This window comes from Crinia signifera, chromosome 7, assembly GCF_055691185.1.
Source record: "Crinia signifera chromosome 7, ASM5569118v1, whole genome shotgun sequence".
Classification (NCBI taxonomy): domain Eukaryota; kingdom Metazoa; phylum Chordata; class Amphibia; order Anura; family Myobatrachidae; genus Crinia; species Crinia signifera.
In genome coordinates this window covers 176,706,473-176,719,113 of record NC_139223.1, presented here as the reverse complement: position 1 = coordinate 176,719,113, position 12,641 = coordinate 176,706,473, and the positions used below count along the sequence as shown (strand labels likewise).

At 48.8% G+C, this 12,641-nt stretch overlaps 1 protein-coding gene across 2 annotated transcripts in view; it reads left to right on the top strand.

The window, feature by feature from the left end:
• ERBB4 (erb-b2 receptor tyrosine kinase 4) overlaps positions 1-12,641 on the top strand; it is a 690,947-nt gene that overhangs the window by 438,580 nt on the left and 239,726 nt on the right. For both annotated transcript variants that reach the window (XM_083154478.1, XM_083154479.1), the window contains exon 4: positions 9,045-9,170. In XM_083154478.1, coding sequence (XP_083010604.1) covers positions 9,045-9,170 — 126 coding nt within the window. The remainder of the gene's footprint in view (positions 1-9,044; positions 9,171-12,641) is intronic.

The window sequence follows — 12,641 nt, the reverse complement described above, 5'->3', positions numbered from 1 at the left end:
GCGAGGGGATGTGGTGCACTTTAAACTGTGTCCGTGTTGACTGTGTTGACATTCAGGTAAAAAACAGTGAAAAACCCCATGTCGACCTTTTGACTGTTGACCTAGACAATGTCGAACTAATAAGCTGTCGAACTAATGACATTTCGACCTAGGACCATGTCGACCTTTTCACATATCGACCTACACCCATGTCGACCTAATGGTGTCGACCTAATGACTGTCAACCATAATGCTGTAGAGACCAAATGATCCCAATCCTACGGGGAAAGGGGATGTGTATATCGGCTTTCAGCGGGTCACAGGCTTGTTTGGTGCAGACATATTTTCCTAAAACTTTACAACCGCCAGCCCCTGCCACAAAGCCAGAACCATTTTTTCGTCCCAGTGTTTCTCTAAGGCACAGGTTCTCAAAGTCGGCCCTCAGGACCCCACACAGTTCCATATATTGTTAGTGCCCTATTGTACACATCTTAGCTGGGTGAGATAATTATTTAAGTATATTTTACAAAAATATGCGACAAACATGGATATGACATAGAAAAGACTTTGTGGGCTTCTGATTGGACAACCAGGAATGAGTCATGTGTCATATAATATAGATTGATTTGGGGTGTTAGCTCAAAGGTCAGTTGTTAAATTAACTCATTGATTTTCCTGTTCCAGTCTACGCTGCAGAACAGATCTACCAGTGTATTTGTCTCTCTAGGGCTTACCTGGATAAATGCGCTCTACTGGGAGGAGGTCCCAGGTGTATTAAAGGGCAGGTCAACAGGAGGGGGGAGGGGGTGGCGATAAAGAGTTCAAAGAGAGGTGGAACAATATCCTACTGTGTCATTACAGATCCTGGTCCTCATTTAGGCCGTTATTCTGGTTGGTGCGGTAATATCCGCGTGCGTTCGTGCGACCATCGAATGATGGGGGAGGTTCCCTGAGATGGAGGAGGCGTATTCCATGAAAAATACACGTGCGGTCCGTTCGGCCAGCTTCTTACCGCGTACGGACGGAGTTGGCGATCCGTATGGAAGGCGGGGTTTCGCACGCACGGTCCTGGCCGCATATTCGGATCCGGCCGCACCGATCAGAATAAGGCCCTTAGTTATTATAATTATTGTTGTTTATTTATATGGCGCCACAAGGATTCCGCAGTGCCTGGCAATACATAGATTAGCGAAACACAATTATATAACGACTTATAGTACAAGTTAATTTAGGACAAGTACATGGTAAATAAAGACAGTTCATCAGGGGACAGGACACTGACGCAATTATCAGGGTGGGGGATCACGGACAGTGTAATGGTTAGAATTACTGCTGCACAGAGCTGAGGTCATGGGTTTGATTCCCACCATGGCTCTAAAGCTGGGTACACATATGTACAATCGTTGGGCCGTTCTTCCGTTCTGCGGACGAACGGCCGTTCGATTGTATATATATGTACGCAGTCCCGATCCCTTCGTTGCGATCGATAAACGGCCAAAAACGCTCTTGGCCGTCCACGGTCGGTCGGTCGAAGGTTCTTTGCTGCTTAATATTCTTCCGACAGGACGGCTCCATATCGAAAGAAAAGTGACATGTGTACGCACGTTCGATCGATATGCAGCCCGTTCCTGCGATCATTCCTCCCAAAATCGTGCAAATAGCCAGATCGGGAGAGTGTGTACGGTGGTACAATCTTTTTCTTGCGATTGTTTGGACGGGAGTACATCGGACGTCGCAAGTAAAATTGTACATATGTGTACGCGCAGATCGGTCGTATGTTTTGGACGGTCGAACGTGTATTCGGTCGATCGAACGGTCGCAAGAAAAATGAAATTGTACATATGTGTACCCAGCTTTACTGTGTGGAGTTTGTATATTCTCCCCGTGCTTGCGTGGGTTTACTCCGGGTGCTCCGGTTTCCTCCCACAATCCAAAAATAGACTGGTAGGCTAATTGGCTCCCAACAAAATTAACCCTAGAATGTCTGTGTGTGCGTGTACATGTGTTAGGGAATATAGATTGTAAGCTCCACTGGGGCAGGGACTGATGTGAATGTTCAACTATTCTCTGTTCAGCGCTGCGGAATATGTATGTGCTATATAAGAAACTGGTAATAAAGAAATAATATCTTCTAAGAGAAGCACACGAGGAGAGAGGGCCCTGCTTGTGAGAGCTTACATTCTAAAAGTTAAGGTTTGCCTCATTTATTGTAGGTCATTAACCTTATCTGTGTATAACACAGTTTGTGCCTGATTATTGACAACACTATATTAACATATTTCACAGCGGAGACGTTCGGTTTTGCCGACATAATACATTGAAGGTCGTTTAATAATATCTTGCAAAGGTGCAAATCTGTATTAAAATCATTGCAACCAATCAAATATTTGCTTTAAATATCACCTGTGCTAGAGAAAGTGGCTATTGGATGCTTAATCTATGGGGACAGGAGAGGGATCCTTTGTATTTTTTTTCAATTTGAAGCCTGTAGGCAATTTACAGATGGTGCTAGCATTTGGGCAGAAGCTTATGAGCACCATGAGAACCCGTCTGGACTGTATGTATATAACTGTAAAGCAGTTTTTGCAGGTTTTACCACATTATGAGATTCCGCCATGGTCTGGCTAAACTACAGGGGTACAGGAGAAACCCCCAGTAGGTCCCACTGACTGCAGGCTTACCTCCAAACTGTGCAATTGTATTATACATTATACATACTGTATATTTACTTTTACTCTATAGTGTTCCCGCTAGGCTGTTTTAGCGGGGCGCTGCGCCCTGTCTGATTTTTAAAGGGCAAAATGCGCCCTGCCCCTCTAGCAGCGCCCCGCTAAAATAGCCTGGTGCCTGCCCGACTGCTTGCACGGGGAAGCCCAGCCTTAGACGGCGATGCCCGGCGCTTCTCCGGCATCACGGCACCTTCGCCCTGTAGTGACGGCATCTTCGGCGGGGCCGGACCCGCCCCCTGTACTGACGGCGGCTGGGCCCACCCCCATTAGTGACGTCTGCATCTTGGCCCGCCCACTTTAGTGAGGTCGGCGGCCCGGCCCGCCCCCTTTAGTGACGTTGGTGGTCCGGGCACAGCCCGTTTGTGACGTCGCGGCCCGGGACAACCCACAAGTGTGTGACGTCGGCGGCCCCGGACCGCCCCCGCGCATTGCCCGACAAAATTCCTAGAGTGAACACTACTCTATAGTCTACAGTTCATTGCTGTTATTAATCCTGTAGATTATCGGCATGCCCTAGCAGTATTTATTAATCTATATTTCAAAGCCTTCCTACTCCTCACCTTTTTGAGGTGAAGTACCGCCAGGGGCCACTAGAGGCCACTTGAGGGACCAAGTTACCCCTTAACAGAAAGTGAAAGCAAAATGATCTGTTTCAAACTTGCTGGATATGGAGTGATGGAGCTGTGAGGACAGAGATTGGAGGTAGGGATTGCCATAGTTGCCTTTGCCATGATGGTTGCCATCCATGGCAATAGTGCAACTGGCCTTCGATAGTGTCATACTATGCAATGCTTTGACTGATTGGCCTGTGGGCCAATAAAAACACTGGTGTGGCCCATTTGGGGGAAAAAAGATAAACGAATACTGTAGTTTTGATGGAGGGAAATCTGCTTCTCCTCTATTAATGGCAAAACTATTCAACATCGGCCATAAACCATCGATGATTTCAAATCATCAATGGTCGATGGTCATCCATAATTGAAGGTAGGAGTAGGTAGACTTATGCTGGGTACACACCAGGACGACTAGGGCCCGATCCCCTCAATCTAGATCCAATTCCGACCAATTGGATGTAGATTGTAGGTAGATTGGGCCCTTTTTTTCCCTGTTATGGTCCGATCCCGATCCGATGCGCGGCCCCGCGCATCAGTCGGTCGGGTCGCCATCGGATTGGACCCGCTCACGGTGCACATCGTGAGCGGGTCGTGCCCCCCCGCGTCACCGATGTGCATCACACACTAGAACGATTTTTGGGCCGATTGACCGATTTCCGATAAATCGGCCGGGGGGGGGGGGGGGCTACAGAGCAGGGCTGCTGGTGGGAGCAGGGGGTCTGGGGACGCTGCGGGGGACACAGGCGGCATAGAGCCGGGCAGAGGGAGCCGGGAGCTGTCAGTGCTAGAAAAAAAAGCCTATACAATGAATGGGCAGCCTGTGATTGGCTGAGCGCTCTCTCAGCCAATTGCTGACTGGCTGAGAGAGCGCTCAGTCAATCACAGGCCGCCCATTCATTGTATGGGCTTTTTTTTTTTATTCAGTACTGACAGCTCCCGGCTCCCCCTGCCCGGCTCTATGCCGCCTGTGTCCCCCGCAGCGTCCCCAGCCCCCCCTGCTCCCTCCACCGCCGCGCCGCCCCACTAGGTCCCAAGTCGGGTGGTCTGACGTGCAGCAGGTCCGACCACCCGAAGCAGATCCGATGCGCACGGGACCGCGCATCGGATCTGAGGGGACATTAAAACTAAAAACATTAAAACATTAAAACTAGACTGATCTGGCCGAAATCTGACCAAAATCGGCTAGTGTATGGGGGCCTTTACATGCTGCACGAAAGATCAGAAGATTTAACTAAAGATCCATAGGAACGCACACGGGATCTTAAGAAAAATCTTTGGTAAAGAATCAAGATGTGCGCTTGCCTGAAATCTTTTGTCCAGGACGGACAAAAGATTTCAAGGCGCACATCTTACGATCACAGATCTTTCTAGTGTGTGGGCACCTTAAGCCATCAATTTGACGGTCTTTTAACAGTACAGTCAGTGGCGTAACTACCGAGGGTGCAGGGGGTGCAGCTGCTATGGGGCCCGAGCTGTATTAAGGGCCTGCTGCTCCCCCTGCGCCCTGTCACACCACCATGCCCGGCCGACTATTACGCAGCTTCCGCTTAGAGAGAGTGCCACAATGTGAAGGCTGCCGCCGGGATTAAGCTTCAGTTACCTCAGAGGTAGCTAGCCAGAGTTGAAGCATACCTCCCAACAGTCCCGATTTTATCGGGACAGTCCCGATTGTCAGGGCCTGTCCCGATGTCCCACCCGCGGGCGGCAGTGTCCCCCGGTGTGGGGGGGCTGTTGGGAGTCCCCCCGTCAGCTGCTAAACAGCGGGGAATAAACGCTGTGCGCATGCGCACAGCGTCTATTCCTGCAGCCAGGGGACTGGGGGCATGGTTAGAGGCTCACAGAGCCTCTGGGTCATGCCCCCATAGCGGCAAAATGGGGGCGTGGCCTCGCGGAAGAGCCGCAAGCATAGGCCACGCCCCCAAATTAGGCCCCATCAGTCACCTGCAGTCAGTGGACAGGTCCCACTGAGCACTGGAGTCCTGTCCGTGCTGCTGCTGTCATGGTATTATGGCAAAACTCCAAATCCTGTTTCATCCCCACGTCCCTGCCTTTTCACACCTAATATTTCATCCCCACAGTGACAGGAGGGGTTTATTGAGACAACACAAGTGCTTGTAGCACTTAATAATTAAATGTACTAATTTTAATAATTATTACAGTATTCCATTTATGTTTTTTTTATGTCTCTCTCCCCCCTCTCCCCGCTGGAGGGGCCCTTTCAGTATTTTGCTAAGTATGGGGCCCATGAAGTTCTAGTTACGCCTCTGCGTACAGTATATATTAAGAGAGCACTGGCCCCTCGCACAAGGGGCAGGGGGCAGTAGTGAGTACATGGCCTATAGACAGGGGTCAGTGCAACACTGTCACTCTGCCATGGATAAATCTGCAGCTGATAATCTTCACTAAACTCTGCGCCAGATGAGATATCTGATAACCCATCGGGGTTATTTATCCTACTGTAAGCCTCTTTACTAAGCTATAATATTACAATTTCCAATCATATGTTTCCTGGAAATTTTGAGGCTCCCTGATTAAATTAATATATAATAAGACGGCAAAACAGCTTAGGCATGATCTGGTAAGTAATAAAGAAATAACCTTGTTTTTTTTTATTATTATTATTAACATTAAACTGCGGCAGCTTTAATTTACCTTACACAGAAAGTAATATTACGGCTCTCTAGCAATTGGAATATTAATGCGCTTGATTAAATATAAAACTGTTTATTGGAGCAGCGAGTGTTTTTTTTTTTTTTTATTAACCGCTTGGGTTTTTTTTTTTTTTAATTCATAATTCTGGGTGATGAGAAAAGATTGTGGCAGACAAATTGATTCGACATATTAAATATTAACTACAATTTGCCATTAATGTCATGTTTAGAGATGTATTCGGAACATGTTTAGAGTCGTTCGGTGTCACTCCTTCATATTTTATGAGCCACATCTGGGGTGGAACGTCTATATAGGTTAATAAAATGTTTACAGTAGCGTGTGCAGCGTTCATCCTGATTTCCTACCCTATTAGCATTCAGGGGATCTGTCTTTATTAAATATTAATACATTTGGCATTGTTATTGTGATATTGTTATGAGTATGTTGGGAACTTGTATAATTCAGTGTAACAAGCAGTCTCCTGGTAAACTAACAGTATTGTGAGAGTTTACTGTCTGAGGTGTAAGCTGTACTAACTTATGCATCAGACAGACTTAAAGGATACAGGATACTTAACATGGTTTTGTTGTTCACAATGCGATAATAAAAGTTTAAAAGCTATTTCCTAACTGTTCCACCGGGGGCACTAGTGCACTTGGTTGTGCTGTTTATATTTAGAATGTGACGGCAGATAAGAACCACTTGGCCCATCTAGTCTGCCCCATGTACACGCTATGGTTTGTATTTTGCCGGGACTGCATAAAGTCGACATGGACATGGTGTACACTCAAAAAGTCGACACAAGTTTTTTCTGTATATGTTGACATATGTTGTCATGCATACCGTATAAGTGTACCGCGGCCCCTCGCCATGCTTCGGGCATGGTGCCTAACTGCGCTCGCACACTACAGGTTGAGTATCCCTTGTCCGAAATGCTCGGGACCACAAGCATTTTGGATAAGGTATTTTTTTTTCATACATGCAGTACCTGGTCCCCTGGTGGTGCCCCGACATCCACAGTGTCCTTGGCGACCACAGCATCCTTCAGGATCCTCTTCAGCGGCATCTCTGGTCCCAGCAGGCCTCTGGAGGGCGGTACTGAGCCGCCGAGGTACCATAGAGAGTAAGGATGCCAATCCCGGGGCATTTTTTCAATCCCAGGATCCCTAATAATAAAAAACGCCCTGGCCGCCCACTATTTACTAACATTTGCGGAGGTTGCTGAGTGGGCGTCCGGGCTGATTGGGTGGCCTGCAACCGGGAGCCAGGTATTCTGAGTGTGCGGGAGGGAGGGCTGCTGGCTGGGTTGCCGCCAGGTTGGTTGGCTGGGTGGCGGGCGGACGGCTGAGGTGGGCTATGCGGCTGTGCCCTGCGCATCGTGACCTCTGACCTCGTCATGCTGTGTAGGCCGCACGCCGGGTATGGGAGAAGCCGGCCAGCATCTGAGCGATGCTCAAATGCTGCCTGGAATTAGACTACGCATGCGCAGTCTAATCCCAAAATCCCGCAATCCCGGGATTGGCCACCCTAATAAAGAGGTACCAGAAAGCAGGGAGCGGGGAGCAGGTGAGTCTGGGATCCTCCCTCTCCGCTCCCCCATCCCGCCCATGGCGTGAATCAACGCTCCCCCCCCCCCCCCGCGCACGCCGCCCGCTCTCTGCTGGGTGGGATTTCAGTGCGGCACTACCCGCGCTCTGGGGTAGGTGCGGGCGCCCGCCGCAGTATCGCCCGCAAACCCCCCCTGTTCTTCAGTGTCGTCCGCACCCTTCCCTGGGCGGCGGGCGGTGCAGGGGTGTTTTGCCTGGGGCGGGCGGGGGGCATGCACCGGTCCTGGGTCCCAGAGGTGCATTGCGTGAGTGTGCGGGCGCGCGGTTGACGTCACCGGGGCGCCCGCACATTTGCGCAATGAACCCCTGTGACCGGAGATGTGTCTGAAGATGACCCCAGAGACTGCCGGGAATATCAGGGGACAAGGTTAGTATGAAAAGAAATGGGCTGGGGTGGGGGGGGGGGGGGCATATTCTATATAGGTACCAGCCCCTCTGATTACCAATTGCTGCTGGAGGTTTTGGCCATTGTATCTCCTGTTGCAGCCTCTTGGGAACATCACTTAATGACAGTTACAATTACAGAACAAGAGGCTTACGTTAGCCGACATGTTACGAAACAATGCACGGAACATCTTTTTGTTTTCATATGCTTTCAAAAGCGTTTCTGGCACCGCCGCTGCCGTCTCATTACCCTCCGCATGTTTAAAAATTAGAAAAAGTCTTAATTAACAACTTTGATGGCGGCAGAAGTGAAAGGGAACAGAGATAGCGAGGCGTGTGCCAACGCGCTTCCTGCCACCAGCAGCTTACAGACTTCATTGTCAGCACTTGGCAGAAGCCTGCCTGTTTGGCATCCTCTATTACACTTAATGTTCTACTTCTCACCTTTCATTGTGTAAGAATCTGTTGAATGGAGAGCGGATGGGTAGGAGGGGGGCGCGGTTATGGGTTCGTAGCTTGTGGCACAGAAATGAGTCATTATAGGAGTTTTCTATGACAGGGGAAAAAAAAAGGTTCATGTCTGATCCACCGTATATTATAGTTCTGCATAAATGCGGAACCTTAGACAAGGAAGACCAGAGTTACGCCTGTGTACATGATCGATTAACTAGTTAAAGGCTCATCCAAAAAGCTGGCTTCTGCAATGTACTTTCACTTTGAGCTGTGACAGTTTTGACTTTCACTTTGAGCTGTGACAGTTTTAGCCCACAAACACTCCACCCCACCCCCACTACCTATCTGCTCCTACCTCCAATCTCTGTCTTCACAGCTCCCTCCATCCATAGCCAGCAAGTTTGAATCAGATCAGTGTCCCTGGAAAAATTGCTTTCACTTTCTGTTGTGCACCCATTTAGCACACAAAAGAGTAATTTGGTCGGTCCAATGGCTTCTAGTGGTCACTGGCGGTACTTCACCTCATAGAGGTGAGGAGTAGTTAACCTTTTATATATGAAGTTGAACTTTATAAAACACTTTACTTATTATAACCTGCTTATTTTTCTTTTGTCTCTTTGCTACAGAGATCCTGAATGGTGGGGTGTACCTAGATCGGAATGACTTTCTTTGTTACGCGGACACCATAAATTGGCAGGACATTGTCCGCAATCCCAACGCTACTTTGTTCCCGATGAACAGGAATCCAAATTGTGAGTATTGATTGCCTAGTAACAAAAACAGTTTGGTAACTTCATTTGGTGTTGACTAATTACAACAACAGCGTTCGTCCTTTAGGAAAAGTAGCCTGTCGAGAACCCAAAGCACATATTTTTGTACTTGTGTAATACCACGGCGCCCCTTACGTAGTTAGCGTAGCGTCCCTGTCAGAATCAGCATAGTGTTCCCACGGCCAGCAGTCAGCGTATCTGTCAGATTCGGCGTAGTGTTCCCGCAGCCAGCGTAGTCAGCGTGTCTGTCAGATTCGGCGTAGTGTTCCCGCGGCCAGCGTAGTCAGCGTCCCTGTCCGATTCGGCGTAGTGTTCCCGCGGCCAGCGTATAGGCGTGTACTTTGTTAAGTTGCTTTTTTCTTCTTTATTAACTAAAATCCAGTTAACAGTTAACACATGTCGTCATTACTGTCTCAGATGTATGATATGGCAGGTGTGAATGTGTTCCTGAAACACCCCCACTATCTACGCCAGCCCGAAGCATGGAGAGCGCAGAGAGCCCCGCGAGGTTACGCATTACTCGTCCTCCTGACCTGTTCATACCCCCACTATCCACGTCGGCATGGAGTTGATGTTATAAAGTAGGACGTGGAATACATGTAAAGTAATCCGCGTCCCCTCGCGGGGCTCGCTGCGCTTGACACGCTTCGGGCTCGGTGGCTCACTGCGCTCGCCACACTTTATAACATCAACTCCTCGCCGACGTGGATAGTGGGGGTATGAAAAGGTTGGGAGGATTTTCCAGTGTGTGTAGTCTGTGCGTCGCCCAGGACTCTGCATCTGCGATAGATACAGGGGGACCAGGGCTGGTGCTGACATCACACGCCTTCCTTTAAAATGCGTCTTCTCTGACACTCTCAGAAATCATCCGGTTACCACCCCTAAACGCCAGCTTAATTTCAGCCAACCCCCCAAAAAAAGGTCACCACAAGCCTGAGACCTTGACCTAATCATTTTGTGTATAAATTCTCTATGCGTCCGCCATTGCAGGACTATTGCGGCACATGCACGGTGAGAACTAGAGCGTACATCTTTGAATCAGGCCCTTGAGGTGCCCATACACTAGTAAGGTTAATCTTCAGATCTGGCTGGTTGGAACAAAAACATGGTTATGGATGAGTGACAGTTTGTTAGTTTTACAGAATTTCCAAGCAGACGGTCAACTGTCATTTGCTTTCATCCATAACCAGGTTTTTGTTCCAACCAGACAGATCTGCAGATAAATCTGTGTGTGTATGGCCACCTTTAGTCGTGAGACTTAAGGCAGCAGCTTATTTTGTTTTACCTATGTTGTTAGAACAAATTTTGTTTTAAGTTATTGTGGCTAAGGCGCAGAATTATTGGCACTTGCTACAACTCACCCTCTACTTCAGCTCTGGTTCTTTCGGCCTGATTCGGACCTGTCCGTTAGCCTGTGTATATTCACTGCCTATCAAGCAGGTAAACGGTGCCTCACCGAATGCGTAATCCCCCCCCCCCCCTCGCCGAGTGAATCCACACACTACATCATGCGAGTGGATGTAGTGGCTATGCTGTCACTGTAGGCATGGCATGTAACCCTTCCTGTGGAAATACTGAATTAGCCCCTCCCCCAATGTGTGACATCATTGCTTGTAACCTTTACATACAGTAGCTGATAACTGTTCCTGATTTCCAGCCACAGTCCCTGGCAGCCGTCATTGCTGGAAGTGTCACTGATGGATAGTCTAACTGCTTACATAGCTGCCTACGGTGGTGTCATTAGTTCCGTCCCTTCGTGTGAATTCACCAAACAGCAGCATGCCTCTTAACTAACATAATACAGCCATGGCGCTCAGATTTATCCATCTGTGAAGCAGCAGCTCTGCGGCAATCGTGCTGCTGTGTAATTCCGTGCACTTATCTTGCACTTGTTTTATAATATCACATGCTATGCTGAAATGCAGTATACAGTACATGTAGTTTGCCAGTGTTTTAGGCAGTGTTTTAGGCAGGTGTCAGTGGCGTAGCTATACGTTTTATGCCCCCTGACAAAACAGTTTCTTCCCCCCCTTATGCTTGTTGCTAGGGGTTTCATGATGGTTGCTAGGGGTTTCATGCTTGTTGCCAGGGTTTAATGCTTGTTGCCAGGTTTTTCATGCTCAGGGTTTATGTTTGTTGCCAGGGATTTCATGCTCGTCGCTAGGAATTTCATGCTTGGTGTCAGGGGTTTTATGCTCATTGCCAGGGTTTTCATACTTAGGGTTTATGCTCGTTGCCAGGGATTACAAGCTTGTTCCTATGGATTTCATGCTCATTGCCAGGGTTTTCATGCTCAGGGTTTATGCTTGTTGCCTGGGATTTCATGCTCGTTGCCAGGGATTTCATGCTTGGTGTCAGGGGTTTCATGCTCATTGCCAGGGTTTTCATACTTAGGGTTTATGCTCGTTGCCAGGGATTTCAAGCTTGTTCCTATGGATTTCATGCTCGTTGCCAGCGTTTTCATGCTCAGGTTTTATGCTTGTTGCCAGTGATATCATGCTCCTTGTCATGGATTTCATGTTCCTTTCTAGGGATTTCGTGCTCATTGTCAGGGGTTACATGCTGATTGCCAGTGATTCCATGCTCATTGCCTGTGTTTTCATTTGCGCCGGTAGCTCAAGCGTTTCCTGAATTCCAACACTGCCTTGTAACAATATATGCACTGTGCCTCCCTGAAAGACATTAGAGGTCCAATAGGATCCCTAGCACCTGTCTCCCCCTAGGAGGCACCCATTTTTGGAGGGACAGTTTCAGAAGATTTTCATACGAATGGCCAGATCGCATGGAATCTACACAGGCACCGGCACCCACAAGCCACCTCTTGGTCTGTGGGGGCTAATTCTACACCACTGCCAGCACCATACATGTGGTCCGACTGTACCGCACAAAGGCGCAAAACGAATTTGGACACGGGCAGTGTGGGTTTTAGTGAGTGTTCCCTGGAGGTAACGGGGGAGGCTAGGCATATATGGGGGGCACGTCGCAAGAGACTGTACTTACATAGATAAACTGAGCCTGCCCTAGGCCTACATGAAGTGTCCCAAAGAGGGACCAAGATGGATTTCCACAGGGGCAAAGTGCTACAAGTGAGGGACTCCGGTAGAAGAAATGTTCTGTGGCATTAGCCTAGAGAGGATGACGAGGCCGCGGCCATAGCAACAGATTCAGGTGCGGCTTCAGCGCCATATGACTCAGACCAACCATATGACTCAGACCAACCTGAGACCCGCGGATTGCGGCGTTTAAATGCCGACGTCGGGGGAAGGCGGCCGCGATCGGGGGCGCAGTGGGGGTCCCCCTGACTCCGGGAGGGTTGCCTGTGCAACCCTGTGCTTATTACAGTATGTCCCCTTCATGGGTGCCTACGCTATCTATAAAACAAAGGGCTCCCTGCATTGAATTAAGAAAGCATTTGCACATATTGGGATATGTATTGGCCATTGTGTCATCTAA